The sequence below is a fragment of the Grampus griseus genome (assembly GCF_964374135.1).
Source record: "Grampus griseus genome assembly, chromosome: 20".
Lineage (NCBI taxonomy): Eukaryota > Metazoa > Chordata > Mammalia > Artiodactyla > Delphinidae > Grampus > Grampus griseus.
Genome location: NC_139014.1, coordinates 11,965,519 through 11,983,027, shown reverse-complemented (window position 1 = coordinate 11,983,027; position 17,509 = coordinate 11,965,519). Strand labels below are relative to the sequence as shown.

Sequence of the window (17,509 nt, the reverse complement as noted above, 5' to 3'; positions counted from 1 at the left end):
ATGCGCCCCACGTGGTCCTGCCCCAACCGCCGCTCCAGGTGGGAGCTGAGGGCTGGTGGGCGCAGGCTATTGGCCGGGAGCGGAGGGGCGGGGCCCGGCCCGGGCGGGGCTCGCCATTGGCCTCGCGAGGGAGGTGAGGGGGCGGGGCTCCGCGCGCGGGGCGGGGCGGCGCTCGGCATTGGCTGTGAGAGGCGGGTGAGGCCCGCGTGACGGCGCATGCGTGCGCGAGCTGCGGGGGCTGGAAGTGGGGAGCCGGCCGTGCCGCGCTGCCGGTTCGAGGCCATGATCCGGAACGGGCACGGGGAGGCAGGCGGCGCCGAGCGGCCGGGGCCAGGGGGCAGGCGTGCCGTGCGGGTGTGGTGCGACGGCTGGTGAGCGCGGTGGGGGGCGGGGGGCACGGGCGGGGCCGCGGTGACAGCTGTGGTCGCCTTCGCCGGGGTCGGGCGGCCGGCTAGTGCGGGGCGGGCGGCGCCTCGGCCGCGTAGGACGCCTGGAACCCGGGTCACCGCGTCGCCGCGGGCAGCGCGGCTGAGGGTTGCTGGAGTCTTTCTGCGGATCTCTACATGAGCGCCTTCCCCGGACGCTCCTTCTCTCACGTTTGCCTTTAAGCCGGAGACCCAGCCAGGCTGTCCCACCTGCCTAACTCGTGCACGATAGTGGCCAAAGTTGCGTGTCTAACCTTGATGACTTTAATCATTTCAGTGCCCTAGGAGCTCTTTTTCTCCGAAGGAGCCGTGCACCCAAAATGTCTTCCCAGAGTTCTCCTTGTCCGGCTCCCAGCTTGCCGGCACAAAACCAGGAAGGTTCTCCTAGGTATCTGGGCAAGCGTCAGCGCAGGCATTGCCCGATCTGTGTAAGACCCTAATGAAGCCCCCAGGCTCCTGGGTCCATCTGAGGAGGGCTACAGTGCCGAACTGTCCTCTTTTCTGGCAAGCCAGACAGCTGGAGTGGTGTTGAGATAGGTTTGAGGCCGTCAGCAGACAGGAGGAAAGTGAACCTCTAGTGATAAGTTGACGACTTGGATGCTTCCTCAGACCTTATTTGATGGAAGCAGAGAAAGAAAAACATCTGGCTAGCCCAGGGCTTCAGCGGCCAGCAAGTGGGGCTGCCATACTCCTGGGCCTGCACCTGAGTCACCTTGTGGAGGGGGCGTGGCTTCCTGTCCGTTGACTCTGATCTTGGCCCTGACCAGGCCTGGCCCCTGCCCCAGCAGGCCACAGCCACAGGCCACAGTGACTGGGATACAGCCTGGACCCAGGTCCACCCTGCATTCTGTGCCATGCACCCTCCTTCTGCCCAGCCTGTCCAGTGGGCACAAGGGCCTGCCAGGCTCCTGAATTTGGACTTCCCTCTTCCCTAAGCCCAGGACTAGAGCCCTGTGCCCCACAGGCTTGTCTGCTGGGGCCTGATGTGCTGGGGTGGGGCTAGCAGGTGGCGCTGAGTAGAATGGTTTTGTACACCTGGGTCACCTGGAGAAGCAGGGACAGCTCCACCTACTCAGAGGGCAATACAAGGCTGGGAAGAAGCAGAGTGAGAATGAGGGCCCACCTCAGGGCCCACAGAGAAGTGGATGTCCCCTCCGCCACACGTGGCAACCCGAGTGGAGCTGCTGTGGTGCTGTGTGTGGCCTTCAGCTGAGAGTTCACTCTTAACCAGGCCTGGATTTGAGGATGAAAGCTCTAGTACCAGGTGATAGGGAGGTGGTTGTTGGCCCCAGAGAGCAAAGCTTCACTGAGTTTCCAGAGGCCTTGGGGAGCAGGCAGGATTTCTAAAGCCAGTGACTGCCCTTGTTCATTGGCTGGACTTTGTTTTGTGTTGGCCCCCGGGACTGTCTGGCTGTTTCACAGTAGTACAGAGCCCAGTCCACCCCTGAACTAACATTGTCTTCTATTACCTTTCAGAGGGACTGCCTGTGACAGTTTGTATTTGGGAAGGGGAGGGGCTGAGGGCAGAGTGCTGTCCCAGGTGTGGGGAACAGGGGCTGTTCTGTGCACTCACCAGCCCTCAGGTCTGCCAGGCCTTGTCCCCGGGCACAGCCATGCTCGCTCAGTCTGACCTTGAGCCCAGGGGCCAGTAATGTGGAGAGCTGAGCACCCCGCCCCTCTGAAAGCCCAGGCCCAACCGGACCCTGGGAGCAGTTCCCCATGGTGGCTTCCCAGAGGGCTTCCTAAGGACACTGCAGAGGAGCAAGACTGCACCCCCAACACTGGGATGATGGCCCTGCCCTCTCCACAGCTATGACATGGTACATTATGGCCACTCCAACCAGCTGCGCCAGGCACGGGCCATGGGTGACCACCTCATCGTGGGTGTACACACTGACGGTAAGCCGGGCTGCCAGGCCCACCCTCCTCCCCCACGCCTGTGACAGACGCCACAGGTCCCCTTGGTGGGTAGGGCCAGGCCCAGCCGTCCTCCCCAGAAGTGCAGCTCCACAGGCTCGCCCCAACCCCGGCCCAGGCCAAGCCATCCAGAGCTTTCCCGTCTTGCATCCTGTCGTGAGCTTGGGGGGCAGGGGTGGTCCAGTGGATCAGTCCAGGTATGCCGCCCACTTCCTACCCCCTTCCTGGTTCCCAGGGCCTTAGAGGACAGAGCACCCAGCCATCAAAAGGGAACCCCGGACCGTACCTGGAACTCTGGTTGGCTGGGGGTGAGGGGCGTGCAGTTACCCAGCAAGTGCATCCGCAGCGCCTGTACCGGCTCACAGAGGACAGAGCAGGGCTGCTCCTTGTGGTCCTGCCTCGTGAGCTGAGGGCCCGATGAGAGACAGCCTCCCACCGTGAGCCCTCATGTGGCCGCAGACCCTGCTCGATTCTGGGAGGGGACTTCTGAGGAGGAGCCAGTGAGCCTGTGGCCAGACTTCCAGTGGTCACCCACCTTGTTCTTTGTCCTCTTCTCTCTCCCTAGAGGAGATCGCCAAGCACAAGGGGCCCCCGGTGTTCACTCAGGAGGAAAGATACAAGATGGTGCAGGCCATCAAGTGGGTGGACGAGGTGGTGCCAGCAGCCCCCTATGTCACCACGCTGGAGACGCTGGACAAGTACAGCTGCGACTTCTGCGTCCACGGCAGTGAGTCGGCAGGGCAGAGCCCCCGGGGCAGGGGAATTGGGCAGCTCCAGACCTGACCATCAGAGGGGCATCTGGAGGTGCCGGCCTCTTCACACTTTGGGGAGCACAGAGCTTTTGAGGGTCTGAGGAAGCTCTGGGTCCTTCCCCAGAAAGGAGCGCATGCACACCAGGGCAGGCCTGGAGCCGGGGTATGGGCCTGGAGGTCTTCATGGCTTTGGGTTAAGATCCTTGTTCTTGTGTGCGTGTCACCCCTTAGATGATATCACGCTGACTGTAGATGGCCGGGATACCTACGAGGAAGTGAAGCAGGCTGGGAGGTACAGGTAAGCTCTACTTGCTGAGTGCCCTGCTTTTCGAGGAGCGGGGCTCCCAGGTCCCATCGAGCTCCTTCTGCCTGTGAGGGCAGCGTCCGGGCCGCAGCCTGTTTCTCGTGGCCTGGACTGGAGCTGGGGGTGCCATACATCTGCATCGCCCAGTACGGTAGCCACTGGCCCCGGGCAGCTGCTAAGCAGGGGAAACATGGGGTATGACTGGGGAGCTGGCTTTTGTTTGAGTCACTTTAATTGAAAAGGCCAGTGTGGCCAGCAGCTCGAATGGGGCAGTGAAGCCTGGGGTTCCCTTGGCAGGGAGTGTGTGATGAGGCACGACCTGGGCGTCAGTGGACAAAACAGGACCAGAGCCACCCTGTATGGCCTGCTCACCCCGACACTGCGAACTTGGGGCTTAGTGACAGCGTTCTGTCAAGTCATTTCCTTTGGTTGATAAAATCTCAGTGGTCCCTCCACTCTCCTGGTCTTGGTTTTTTGTTGTGGCTGAGAGTGGCGAGGAGACGCCCAGGTCTGTGCACAGCATGGCTGGGGGCTGGACCACGGTAGACTCAGCCACAAGCAGAGTTGCCCTTAGGTGGGGCAACTTAGGTGCCCATAGGAGGTGCAGCCTTGCAGGTGTGTCCCAGGATGAGAGCCCCACCCCCAACTCTTTTCCCAGAGAATGCAAGCGCACCCAGGGGGTGTCCACCACAGACCTCGTTGGCCGCATGCTGCTTGTGACCAAGGCCCATCACAGCAGCCAGGTGAGTCTTGGGGCCAGAGCGGAATCCCCGAGGTCCCAGAGCTGGGAGGGAGGGATCGCCTACCCCACCCTTGCCCCTCAGTGGGCACTAGGACAGCAAGCTTCGGTGTCCTGGGGTTGGTTGCGTCTGGAGGGCAAGGCCCCTCAACCCCCTGCCCTTCCGTGCAGGAGATGTCCTCCGAGTACCGGGAGTACGCAGACAGCTTTGGCAAGGTGAGTGTCACCTGTGCTGTCTGGGCCGCTGCCCAACCCCCAGGCCACCCCTGGGGAAAGGCTGGCCTGGAGCCTTGCCCTCTACCCTGCTCCCTGCTTTCTGGACACTGACCGGGTACTGACCGCCGGTCTTGCTGGCTGGCCGGTCCCAGCAGCCACTGCATGGAGGAAAAGTGAGGACTGCCCGCGTACGAGGGGTCTCTAACCAGGTGACCTGGTCCTCTCTCCCTCTGTAGCTCTCTCACCCGACACCCTCCAGGGAGACACTTTCCTCAGGAGGCTCCTCCCAGGTGACCAGACGGTGGCCTCAGGGTGCCAGGTCCCCACGAGGGCCATGTCCACTGGCCTCTTCCTAGCGGGTTCGTTGCCAGGCCAAGGTGGTGTTGGCTGCAGCGCCTGCTTGGCCATGGGACAGAACCCCAGTCCCACCGGCCATAGCGGCCCCGCCCAGCCTGCTTGTGGTGTGAACCAGGCACCTGCCAGCCAGCCCTCGGCATCCCTGCCTGAGATGTCTGCCTGGAAACAACAGCAGAGCAACAAGCGAGTGGCAGGCTGTGGCTAGGGGTTTGGAGTCCCGGCCTATAGCCCCCATGCCTGCCCCCGCCATCTCACACCTGTGCCGCCCAGAGCAGACTGACAGGCGGATGCGGGCCCCAAGGATGGGCACAGGCAAGGGACGTGCCTGCGAGGCCTCTGTCGCTGACCAGGTTGTTCTCGGCTTACAGTGTCCTGGGGGGCGGAACCCTTGGACGGGGGTGTCCCAGTTTTTACAGACATCCCGGAAGATCATCCAGTTTGCTTCGGGGAAGGAGCCCCAGCCGGGGGAGACGGTCATCTACGTGGCTGGTGCTTTTGACCTGTTCCGTATCCTCTGGGACTGGGTCGGGGGTTGTCCCTGCCCCAGGCCTTTTCTGTGCATTTCCACATCTGCCCCAGCGGGCTGTGGGGGCTAGAGGGGCCTCCCTGACTCTCGAAGGCCCAGGATTGCGGTGGGGTGCAGGGGCGCCACTGTCAGCATGGAGAGGCACGAGCAGGTGGGTGGGAAGGTACCTGTCTGAGCCTCTGCTTCTGTGGGCGGCCGCTCCTCGTTGGTTCCTCAGTCCTTAACCTGGGCGCAGACATCGGGCACGTGGACTTCCTGGAGAAGGTACATGGCCTGGCGGAGAGGCCCTACATCATCGCCGGCTTGCACTTTGACCAGGTCTCACCCCGGGCAGCCGGTAGCGTGGGGGCTCTGGAGGGGCTCCTAGGGTTGGGGTTGGGCACAGGCGAGGTAGAGGTGGCAAGCTTGGGCCTCTTTCCAGGGAGAAGCCCAGGAGAGCCTCCCATCGAGGGCTTCCCCACACTGGCAGACACCCCACGAGGGATTGTTGGGAGGGAGCACGGCCTCACTCCCACCCCAGCCCACCCCTGAGGTCACCAGGTGACCCAACCTTGTTCTGGCTCTAGGAGGTCAACCACTACAAGGGGAAGAACTACCCCATCATGAACCTGCATGAGCGGACCCTGAGCGTGCTGGCCTGCAGGGTGAGTGCAGGCGGGCAGGTGGCAGGCCCAGTGGCGCCTCCTTCCAAGGCTGGAGCTGCTTCTCCGCAGGACCCTCCCTGGGGTACAGGAGTCTGGGGCTTCACCATGCTGCCTCTCAGCCCCTACCCCGCAGCCTGGTGAGGCCCATCTAACCAGCTGTGCTCCCTTTCCGCCCAGTATGTGTCCGAAGTGGTGATTGGGGCCCCGTACTCGGTCACAGCAGAGCTCCTGGATCACTTCAAGGTGAGGACGGGGCTCCTGGCGGGCAGCTTCCAGGGAGGGTCTTGACTGAGTGGCGCCAGGCCAGCTCTCTGAGCCCAGGCTGCTTCCCTGGAGAGGGCCTTCTGGGGGCAGGGGACCATGGGTGGAGATGCTGGGAGGGCGCCCTGACCCCCGCCTCCTCCCCAGGTGGACCTGGTGTGTCATGGGAAGACAGAAATCATGCCTGACAAGGATGGCTCCGACCCATATGAGGTGGGTCATGCTGGGCCCTTGACAGACATGAGATGGCCACTGTCTGATGCTTCCCAGCCACCTAACGCCCCCGCACCTCATCATGCCTGTCTGGGAAATGGGCGGGATGACAGCTGCCACGCTGATGGCCTCACGGCTTAAGGAGGCAGGTTGCTAACGGGTGGGAATAACTGCCCCCACCATAGTGGGGTGGGAACTCTCTGAACCAGGGCAGCAGGGCAGTCTTCTTGGGGTCCAAAGGAGGGCTCTCACCTCCTCCTCCTGGCCTCCAGGAGCCCAAAAGAAGAGGTATTTTCTGTCAGATCAACAGTGGGAATGACCTCACCACGGATCTCATTGTCCAGCGCATCATCAAGAACAGGTGAGTCTCAGCCAGGCTGCTGGGGGCACGGGAAGCCGCTGAGGCTTGGGTATGGGTGCACTACTCACCCCCACCTGGCCCCCAGGCTGGAGTACGAGGCCCGGAACCAGAAGAAGGAGGCCAAGGAGCTGGCCTTCCTGGAGGCCATGAGACAGCAGGAGGCGCGGCCTGAGAGGGAGAGCGACTGTGACTTCTGACCAGAGGGGAGAGGTCGCCAAGGGCCCTCCGAGTGCTGGCCCTGTCCCAGCCCTGCCTCGAGAGCTTGGCTCGGTTTTTAACAAAGCTGCGGTGCCCTCCTCTCCAACCACCTGGCCGTGGAAGGGCTGGTGTGGAGGACACTGCCTTTCACCCTGCCCGTGAGGTGTCCGTCTTGCAGCAGGCCCTCCTGCCCTTCCTGCCGAGCTGCACAGTGAGGGGATCCAGCACAGTGGAGCAGCCCAACAGGCAGGATGAGCAGGGGGCACCTTCAACAGAGGGGTGCCACCCTGCGTGCCCGGAAAGGCCCAGTTTCCATCCTTTCGGCTCCGCTGCTGCTCTCCATTCTGCCCCCAGGAAGCTCCTGCAGACCCTGGATGCCCCCCACCGCCCAGCTCGAGGCCGTGGCCTTCCTGCCCGCCCAGCCTCCGTGGGAGCCAGCGTCAGGGAGCAGTGACCCAGGGCCCCGCCCCCTTTCCTCCTCAGAGTGCAGACCATGCCACCTCCCACATGAGTGGCCTCTGCCCTGCAGTGTGTCCCTGGTGCCCCGGGGCCTGTCGCCCGGACGCTGCACCCCCTGCTTCCCGGGCCAGCCTCCCCACAGACTGTTCTCGGTTTTGTACCTGACCAGCTGGTGTGCAACCGAATAAACCTGCTAGGAGGTGCTCTGCCTCAGGCTCTCAACCCTGCAGGGCAGGACCAGGAAACCCACCACCTTGGCCGTGCTCCCCGTTGCCCACCCAGCAAGGAGGGGGCCAGCAGGCAGCATGATGGCAGCAAGGAACCCCCCAGATCTGGGCCCCCAGACACCTCCAGCTGCCTCCCACGTGGCAGGCGACAAAAAAAGGGGAGGGAGGCAAGGACCAACAGAGTACCTTTGGCCCCAGGGTCTGTCATGGGGAAAATGAGAGGCTGACACCCCGCGGCCCACATAGAGCTGCCTGATCCAGGAAGGAATTAGGGGCTGCTCCCTGGCCCAATCCGCAGAATCTCAGGGTCTTCTGCACCCAAGTCAGGGCACACTTGGAGTAGCGCCGTGGCTGCAGGGTGCTGACCCCGGGCACCTCTTGATGGGGTTGGGGGGGAACAGTGGCAGTGGTTTATGGCTCTGTGGTGGTCAAGAGTGAGGACTGTGATGTTTTCTCAGTCCTCTGCCAGTTTCCTCCAGAATGGCCTCTGCCCTGCGCTGCTGAGCCAGATGGGGCTGGAGTACCCTGTGGCCCGGCCCCATGGGAGCCCCTGGCCAGCGGTCACTCCTTCTGGAAGGTGGGCCTGTCCTTTCTTTTGGTCCTTAAGGTCCAGCCTAGAACCCGTGCAGGAAGCTGCTGTGGGGGACTACGGTGCACGCACCCTGGCCGGGCAGCTGCTGCCTTGCTTCCTTTGTTCCCTCCTCGAGTAGGGGGAGCTCACTAAGCTGTGAGAGGCACAAGGCCCTCCCTGCACCCCCACCCCACCTGGGCCCCCAATTTCAGGAGCCCAGTGATGCCAGACTTTCCCACGCTCAGATCCCTGGGCGGCAGGGATCAGCCAGTCCCCTGTAGACTGATGTAAGTGTGGGACACAGGATAGGCCAGAGGGTTCCTCTTGAGACTGGAGTCAGCCCTAGGCCTGCTGAGAACCCCCTGCTGGGTGGCACCGCAAGGTGAGGACTGGGGAGCAGTCCACAGCAGCAGTCAGGAAGCCCCAGGTGAGCCACGCACGGTTGGAGGAGACTCAGGGCCTGGGGGTCCAGGAGGTGGGCTCCTCCAGAGACTGGTCCACCAGGTGCAGCAGGATTGCGGGTCCCACCCCCAGCCTAAGTGGAGGGCCGGTGGGTCCAGCTGGCAAGGCCCCATGGGGGTGGGGGACACCACTGAGACAGGCTGCAGACCTCTGGGACCAGGGCTCAGGCCAAGGACTCAAGTCAACTTCATTGGGGGTGGGGAGGGCAAATCAACCTGCTAAGATGCCCACAAGTGAATTAGGGAATTAGCCTGAGTGTGAGGTGGGGGGAGGCTGGCACAAGGCAGCTGTGCTCAGGAGCTTTGGCCCTACACAGCCCCTCCCTCTTCAAGGTGGGGCAGCACCCATTGCTTTGGGGATATCTGCTTCCCTGTGGGTCTAGGGAGGGCTGAACAAAGAGTTCCCAGGCCTGGGAGGAGCCAGCTGCCTGACGTCAGATTCAGGACTCAGCTCCAGTGGCGCCCAGCTTTGTCATCCCCCTGGTGCAGCCCCTCCTGGTCCTGGAGCTGCACATCTGGCTGCTTTCCCACTCCTGCTGGGCCCAGCCTATTCATTCACTTGGCACAAGTATTGTCCTGTGCTGTGTACTTTGAGGAATTTTGGGGGGCTCCAAGAAGAGTGACCCCAGAGCTGCCCCTCTGGTAAGGGAGATCTTTGGTCTCAAGAAACCTAGGATTTGAGGCAGGAGGGCCTCCCGGTGTGGAGTGTTCAGGGGAAGCTTTTGTAAGGCAGGACATTTGAGCTGGCCTAATAGACTTGATGGCTAGTGGGCGACCCAGGCACCACCTCCTGGGAGGATCCAGGAGCTGCGTGGACAAAGGCAGGGAGGTGTCGGGTAGGGGCTGGAGGTGGGGGACATGGAGAGCAGCCTTGCAGAGCCAGATGTGGGGCTCCAGAAGATGTCTGGGGCCGATACAGCTGGAGGCCCAGCAGCACTTTGCCAGCAGTGGGGCTTGGGAGCTCCTCTGCAGGTGTTTCCGTGAAGCCTGTTGGCCTAAGGGCCCTAGTTGCTGTCTGTGCTCCTAGGTGGCCAGAGTCCGGTTTGGAGATTCACAGGTACTTGCCCACTCCGTCTGCTGGGCCACCGGCCCCCCCAGAGGCTGCGAGTCTCATTTATTCATTAAGCCATTTACTATGGGGATGGGTGGGCGGTACTGGGTGCCATCTGGTGCCAGGGCAAGGGCAGGCCCCAGGGTGTGCCCGCGGGAGCCAGGCCAGGTCCACGTTCCGGGATCGGGGTTCACGTGCTAAGATAGTCCGCGGCGCGGAGTGACAGGAAGACGTCGGCCTTGCACTGGAACATGGCTCGGCCGTCGGGGAGCCGCTCGCAGCTCTGCAGGTTCCGGGTAACGTCCTCGACGCACACGGCCTGGGGGCGGGGGGAGGATGAGGGGGCGTCCGCACCCCTCCAGCGCCCCGCACCCTCCAGCGCCCAGTACTCACAAGGCTCCGCAGGCTGGGGCGCAGCTCCGGGAAAGGCGCCAGCCCGTCCCGGGGGTCCCGTGCCCACGGGGGGGCTCGGAGCGCCGCGCGTACGGCGACCTGCGGAAGCCGGACAACAGCCCCGCGGCGCAACCCACGGAGTAGTAGGCCGGCCCCGCCGCCTGCTTGTACCACGCGAGGCCGGGGGGCGCCAGCAGCAGGCACAGCGCCAAGGCGGCGGCCACCACTATCGCAAGCCCGGCCATGGAAACGCGGGCGGCGGCGGGCGGCGGGGCGCGAAACAGCAGCAACGGCGCCTTATATCTGCGGCTGGGCGGGGCGAGGTGCGAGGGCGGACGCCGGGACGCAGGGGCCTCCGCATCCCAGAGGGAGAAGCCCCATGGGGTCAGCGCCTATTGGGCACAGGGGCGCGCTGGAGGAACAGATGGTCGAGAGCTTGGTGGAGACGCCCCCTTCTCCCCCACCCCGGCCCACCTCCCCGTTTCTGACCCTGCCTGCTCTTACTGGGAGGCGGCCCCCAGGCCACTCCCACCAACCTTGGTCCCTCCTAGGTCTGGCCTCAGTGGGAGCGGGGGCAGCAGTGCTGCACTGAACCCTCAACCAGTCCGATGGCGCCCCAGCCCCGAGTCACCCCCGGAGGTCCCCAGCACTCATGAGGCTGGAGAGAGAGCCACTGGCTGCACTGTGCCCAGGGGACAAACGAGCAGTTCCCACCCTAAAGGGGAACTGACCAGAGGACAAGGGCTTCTTGAGGAGGCAGGGAAGTCTGGGAGGGCCTGGGGCCAGAAGTCAGTTTCAACAACTGGTCTGGTCCTCAGAGCTGATGGCAGGACAGGCAGAATGGCTCACAGGAGAGATGAGGGGAAGCCAGGGGAGAGCATTTGCAAAGGCAGGTGCTGTGATCCTGTGCCACCATGGTGGAAAGAGAGCTGAGGTTATGGGATCCTGAGAGGACCTGGTGTGGCCCCTGAGCTTCCCGGGAGAGGGCAGATGGCTGGACTCTGGGTGTGTGCAGGGCCTGGCAGGCAGCTGTGTGTCCAGCTCAAGGGGACCAAGCAGGCCCTGGAAGGACTGGGCTGGAACCCAGGAAAGAGTGGAGAGGAGCCCACCCGGCAGGGAAGGGGCAGTGGCCTGCCAGGAGGACCATGTGACCTGTGGCAAGCTGTGGACCCCTCTGGGGTGAGTGCACCTGTCCCAGTGCAGGAAGGCTAAAAGCCTGGAGGCTGGGCTCAGGGTCTGGCACGCCAGGCATGTGGGTACTTCCTGTCACAGGAGAGCATTCCCCAGGGAAGGAAGGACTTCAGGGAGGGGAGGCGGACTGGGGGTAGGCCAGATGGAGGCCAGGCCCTGCAGTGGGACCCTCTACAGTTGCCACAGCCCACTTCTCAGTGAGGGCTGGTCTTCCTACTGGTCTGTGAGCTCCTTGGTGACCCTGCATCCAGACAGTGTAGACAGGCCCCTAGAGTAGAGCTGCTGCCTAGAAACTGGCAGCTAAGTAGGAGCACCCAGGAGGCTGAACCCAAGGGTCCAAGATGGAGGGCACACAGCAGGTGACGTCAGCCATTAGGCTTGCTCAGCCACCCGTCCTCCTGCTCACACTTTCCAAACATCCTGGCCACGTGCCTTCCCAGGACAGACACCAGCACAAGGGCCCTGGCAGTTGGGTTTCTGGGCAAGGAGCACATGACCTCCAGGTTCTGTGAGGGCTTCCTTTCCTCTGGGCACAATGTTCAGATGGGAAGCATGGTACCACATGGGTGACCATGCACTGCCCAGTCTTCTCGCCTGGGGACTGGGGACAGGTAGAGTAGCATAAACGTGCTCAGCAACCAGCTACAGGACAGTGGCCCCGAGGGGAGAGGTCATCGAGAATAGACTGGAAGGAGCCAGTGCTCACAAGACATGCAGCCTGCAGCGGTCTCCACCCAGAAGCTGCACAAGACCATTAGGTCTGGGACCGCTGCCCCCCAGGGGCCACCACCCCATGGGAGCTGTGGTGGAACAGAAGTGCTCAAAGATGGCCCAACGGCTGTCCTTCCCTAGGAAGGGAGACCCTCAGACACCTGCGGACACATCCTAACGTCAAGGACATCAGCCCTGACAAGGAGCTGGCTTTCAGTTGGAGCAGGGGAGAAAGGGATCAAGAAAAGCCATCACAGCTGCCTCAGCAGAGCCGGTTCAGCACCACCAGCACCTGCTCAGGGAAGGCCCACCGGCAGGAGGAACCAAAGCAGTGGCCACCAGCTGTGTCCCGCCAGGGTCCTAACGACCAGCCTGAAGAGTAGTCCCCAGGCCTCCGCACGGCTAGTCTCTTCAAGCCGCTGAGCCCGTCCCTCCTACCCCGGCTCCTCCGGCTGATCCCAAGCTCCTTCTCCTCCAGGGGATGTGACTCAGGGCCTCGTGGAAACACATCGAGATGTTTATTCATGAGAGTTTTCATTTCGGCGCACACCAAGACAGCCTCAGCACCAAGAAAACAAGCAACAGGAGGCCTCTGGCCAGGCTCATGTGGTTTAATGAGTTTTACTTATTGGATAAAAGTGTCAGTGTTGTGATGGAAAAAAACAAACGCAGCTCCAGTCCTCGTTTCAACCCTGTCACAGCCCAAAGGGGACTGTCCCAGTGGAAACCATGGCCACCCAGAGCCAATGTGGGGGTGGGGCCGTCTCAGGGCGGGGGGGGGTAAGGCAGCGCAGCCTCACTCCTTGAACTTCCACTCCTGGCGGCACATGGGGCAGTGCTGCTGCACCTGCTGCGCATTGAGCCACTTGAGGATGCAGTGCATGTGGAAGCAGTGCGAGCACTGGCCCCACACCAGCGGGCAGTCGTCACCTGGCACCTTGCCTGCGGGTGGGATGAGAGGACTAGTGAGTCACAGAGCTCGGGACAAGCCAGGTGGGGGATGTGCACCCAGGGTGGCCTTGTGTCTTAGAGAGGACAGGTTTCAGGAGTGAAACCACAGATTCTGCCGTGCAGCTGCCCCAGGTAAACATCTGCAAAGCTCACCCAGGCTGCTCCTGCTTCCACTCTCCCCTCGCAAGGGGGAGCAGCTCAGGGAGCTCAGCGGCAGGAAGAGCTCTGGCCTCCCAGGGGCTGGGCCCATCTGCAGACACACCACAGCTCTGCCACTATCACCTGGCACCTGTGATGCCAAGAAGGTTACATCAGTGTGTCAAGGAGCCTGCAGAGGTGACCCGCCTCTGAGCGGTGACCTATTCCTCTTGATCAAGGTGAGGTGGGCTGGGGCCTTGGGACCTAGATGGCTCCGTCCTTAGGCAGCAGGGACCCAGTGCAGTACCAGGGAGTGGGCTGGTGGCAGCTGGGAGTGATACAGCACTACCTTCCATTTCCTCTCCATTTCTAGCCTAAAAGGATCCTACCTCCAAGGCCCAGGGCACCTGCTGCTGGCACTCCACCCCACACACCTGGAAATGCTACCTCTGTGGAGAGGGCCTGGCACAGAGAGGACACGCTACACTGCCTGTCATCAAAAGAAACTAGCCTCTCTCTGATTTTCAAGAATCTAGAAAACCCCATCACGCAGCTGGTGCCAGTAGAGCACAATGGCCTCCCCCAGCCATCACGCAGCTGGTGCCAGCAGAGCACAGTGGCCTCCCCCAGCCTCGAGTCAGGTCCCCATGGGCATTAAGGAGCTGCAGCTTGCTTTCTCCACCCTCTCTTAGGGGTGTCATTCCCCCAATCATTGCCCTGGGGGCCCTTCACGCCTATCAAACACGAGCTGTATCCAGATGTCACTAGCACATAAACACGGTGGACCAGCCGGACAAGCCAGGGTGAACAGGGTACATCCTGTCCACGAAGTGGTTCCTAAGTGCAGGGCTGAACCCCTGTGACCACAGGGCTGGGCTGGTCACCTGTGGTCCTGGTCCTCACTCTTGACACCAAACACAGGGACAGTTGACTGTACGATGCGTTAAAGAGATAACACCATGGCTGAGCCACATGACAATGCTCTCAAAACCTCATGTAGCACCTGCTCCGAGCTGCACAAGGGGCTGGGAACCTGGCCTGTGCTCTCATCCAACCTCACGGTGCTCCCGCAGCCTCCGTCACCCGACCTGACAGACAGGAGGCCAGGGCCACACGACTCACGAAGGCAGATGCCACTGCCTGAAGGGACCAGGAGGCTGGTATGGGTGCCAGGTCTTAAATATCCTTCAATGTCTGCTGAAAACACTCAGCTCCTTCCCAATTCGCAAGCAGCCCCTGCCCCACAGTGGTACCTAAACCCCACGGAGCCAGAAGGGATGGGCACTTCCATCTTTCTACTCTTTGGTTTGGGGCAGTGTTCCTCAATCTTTTAAAAAAATCCTTTCAATAACGAAACGCCACACCCTTTCTGAAACTTTTATGACAAAACAAACAGAAAATAATTTACTTGGCAAATACAAAACGATCTAACTCACTCTGCTTCCCAGGCCAGGGGGGTGGGGTGAGTAGGACTCTGTGCCAGGAACCCACAGAGTGTGACACCTGATTTATATTGGTTCCCACCCACCCAGGGTCTTTCCAACCTCAGCAGAACTATGCTTGGAATCACCCCTAACACATTAGTCCCTACAAACAGAGTCTGGAAGAGGGTGAGCAGGGGCCAGCCAGCCTATTGGTGGGGGTACCCAGCCATCCTGTCCGTTTGAGGGAGGGCTCCTGGAGGCAGCCCGCCGGGGCATCTGACAGCACAAGTGCAAGCCGACAGTGACTCATGCCAGTGCCGGTGGAATCTTCTTAACAAGACTTTCACTCCCAAAACCCAGGGACGAGGAGCAGACTTATGACAGCCTGAGTCACTCTGGATTCTCCATAGGAGTTCCATTTCAGCAGAGAGAAACCCAGTGTCACTTGATCTGTATAGAAAGCGCCCTGGCCTAGCCAAACACTTTGCTCATTACAACTGGCTCACTCTAACCTCATAACCAGCAGGTCCAAAGTTCAGACTCTTAAACCCCCTCTTCCTAGCAGCCAGCACACGTGAGCAAGCACCGCACACTGGGATGCGGCCCCTGGTGCCATCTCAGACACAAAGGCTCACTGGCCCACATTAGGCCGAGGGAATGGCCACATAAATGCTTCCGAGGACTTTTCTGTTCAGAGGTCACAATCTGCTGCTGAGGAAGTTGCAAGTACCTACCCACAGCCTGTGCTGTACCCTTAGGAAGGGTGGTTTTAAATGGATTAAACCAAGCCAGACCTTGTGCTTCTACTTTCCTTCCCTGTTATGTAAAACCTCATCAAGTAGAGCCAATCACTGACTTCCCAAGATTATATCCCACCTGTTTGATTAAATCAGGATAGATTAGCCCCTGAGTGATGACATTTCCTCTCAGGAGATGTAAAGATTAAGACTAAGATAAAATGATATTTGCACTACAATTCAATAATTTCAATTTCATGGTAAGAAGCAAAAACCTATGATTATTCCAATGCTCACAGCCCCACAGTGACAGGCCTGGTCACTGACTTCTCATCAGTCCCCAAGTCCCACTTCTCTCTTGGGACCACCCTTGTCCCCTAGGCAAAGCCTCAGATCCTTTCAGTTGGATCTGACTAAAAACTAAATTCACTGGTGCAAAAATCTGCTTCTGACCCAAATATATAACCAAACACTTTCACTTCACAGAATACAGTGGGGACAAAGGAACAATGCAAAAGACACCACCAAGAAGAAATCTGATAAAACCCGAGCGCAGGCATTCTGCAAGACAACACTTTCTGAAATAATTAGATGTCTTTTTTAAAAAGGGACAGAGAACTCGAAACAGAACTGCTCTAGATTAAGTAGCGAAGGAACAAAGTGATCACACGTTGGGTCCTGGCTCACCCCACCCAATAATAAAAAGACATTTGGGGGGCTTCCCCGGTGGTGCAGTGGTTGAGAGTCCGCCTGCCGATGCAGGGGACGCGGGTTCGTGCCCCGGTCCGGGAGGATCCCACATGCCGCGGAGCGGCTGGGCCCGTGAGCCACGGCCGCTGAGCCTGTGCTCCTCAACGGGAGAGGCCACAACAGTGAGAGGCCCACGTACCGCAAAAAAAAGACATTTGGAAACAACTAAAGAAATCTGAATAAGGACTAGGAATGAGGGGCAACAGTAAAGAACTATCGTCATGTTATCTGATGTGACAACAGTGGTGGGTAAAAGTCAGCACTACATTTAGAGACGCAGCTGAAGTGAGTGGGGTGAGGCTTCACATCTAGCATTAACTTTAAAACATCTGGGCAAAAACAAATATAGACACATGTTACTCACTGCTCTATGTGCTGCATGGGGGATGACCTTATTACATTACGTTTTTGTGTTCGCTTGAGAATTTTCAAATAAAAGGTTTTAACACAACTTTTTGTTCCACGTGTCTCATAGCGACTTCCATCAGGATAGGAAGCTGTGCTCTTTTTCTTACAAAACTTTTGACGGGGTCTTTGTACAAATATGGGCCCAAATAGCCTGGCTTTTCTCTATTAACTTTTCCTGGGGAAAGGAAACCAAACCCTAGGGACGCTGCGCAGGTATTTCTAGGGACACGTCAAGGCTGAAGGGTAGGCAAAGCTCGAGAGAGAGCGGGCAGGGTGCACTCACAGTCCGGGCAACAGCCATTGAAGGCCATCCGGCAGATGCCGCAGTTCTCGTCGTTGGCCACCCAGAGCCAAGTGGCCACACCGTTCCAGCACTTGATCTTCACCTTCATGGCGCGGGAAGCCTGCGGGGAGGAAAGAGACCACGAGGCTCCGTTGAGTACGCGGAGCTACAGCACTTGTGAGCCAAAGAAGGAGTGCCGCCCCGAGCCAGAGGGTCAACGCAGGCAGGAGTCGCCGCCGAAGGGCAGCACAAGCTGTCTACAAGGGGGCTGGGGCTGGGACCGACTCCTCGGGAGACCAGGACGCTCAAGGCGTCTGGCAACACCGCACTTCTGCGCGGGCGTCCAGAGAAAGGCGCGTCGGATTCCGTTAACAATTGCAAAAACGTGCTCTGCGCAACTTCTGAAAGGGACATGACTGACGGGGTGAGAGATGGAGACCCACGCCCGCTCCCTACGAGGTCACGCCGTAACAACCCCGGGCCAGGTCGCGCAAGCCGCACCCGCTCCCCGCTGCGGGACTGGGGTGCGGGGTCTGGGAGCGGTGGGGGAGGGGCAAGGGAGGGTCGGCACGCCCGGCCCCGCCCCAACGGCCTCACCCCCGCCGACCTAATCGCGCGCCGCCCCACCCGCTTTCAGTTGGCAGCGCCGGCGCCGCGCGGGAAGGTATGTAAACGACTGCGGCCGCGGCCCGGCAATTCTCAGCTGCGCCTGCCGAGCCCCTTGGCCCAGCGCGCACGCGCCGCCTCGCTCCTTGCCGACGCCACCGACCCACAGCCAATCCACGGCCGCTCCGAGGACGCGGCACCGGAAAACCCCGGGCGGCGCAGGAAGTGACGTGCC

The 17,509-nt window shown here is 60.7% G+C and overlaps 3 protein-coding genes across 6 annotated transcripts; 1 reads left to right on the top strand and 2 right to left on the bottom strand.

Moving 5' to 3' along the window:
• The first annotated feature begins 219 nt into the window (after positions 1-219).
• Positions 220-7,575, top strand: PCYT2 (phosphate cytidylyltransferase 2, ethanolamine). 3 transcript variants are annotated; one of them, XM_082678130.1, is made up of 14 exons: positions 220-371; positions 2,236-2,324; positions 2,908-3,069; positions 3,326-3,392; positions 4,057-4,141; positions 4,309-4,353; positions 4,590-4,643; positions 5,079-5,217; positions 5,472-5,554; positions 5,803-5,880; positions 6,058-6,123; positions 6,289-6,354; positions 6,657-6,715; positions 6,801-7,575. In XM_082678130.1, the coding sequence occupies exons 1-14, from the start codon at positions 283-285 to the stop codon at positions 6,910-6,912; spliced, it is 1,194 nt and encodes a 397-aa protein (XP_082534256.1). In that variant the 5' UTR covers positions 220-282; the 3' UTR covers positions 6,913-7,575. The 3 variants fall into 3 exon arrangements, with proteins under 3 accessions (XP_082534256.1, XP_082534255.1, XP_082534257.1); XM_082678129.1 differs by having other exon boundaries at positions 6,627-6,715; XM_082678131.1 differs by lacking the exon at positions 4,590-4,643 and having other exon boundaries at positions 6,627-6,715.
• Positions 7,576-9,785: 2,210 nt separating this feature from the next.
• Positions 9,786-10,320, bottom strand: NPB (neuropeptide B; the record flags this gene model as incomplete). The annotated part of the gene is given in 3 exon segments (XM_082678161.1): positions 9,786-10,001; positions 10,076-10,120; positions 10,123-10,320. Coding segments are annotated over 3 exon segments (372 nt in total). The 3' UTR covers positions 9,786-9,872.
• A 2,252-nt stretch (positions 10,321-12,572) lies between these two features.
• On the bottom strand, positions 12,573-17,447 carry ANAPC11 (anaphase promoting complex subunit 11). Of its 2 annotated transcripts, none has more exons than XM_082678168.1 (3): positions 17,296-17,447; positions 16,669-16,789; positions 12,573-12,919 (listed from the first exon to the last, which is right to left on the bottom strand). In XM_082678168.1, exons 2-3 carry the CDS (start codon positions 16,775-16,777, stop codon positions 12,774-12,776), a joined length of 255 nt encoding a protein of 84 aa, XP_082534294.1. In that variant the 5' UTR covers positions 16,778-16,789; positions 17,296-17,447; the 3' UTR covers positions 12,573-12,773. The 2 variants fall into 2 exon arrangements, with proteins under 2 accessions (XP_082534294.1, XP_082534293.1); XM_082678167.1 differs by having other exon boundaries at positions 17,276-17,432.
• Between the last annotated feature and the right edge of the window lie 62 nt (positions 17,448-17,509).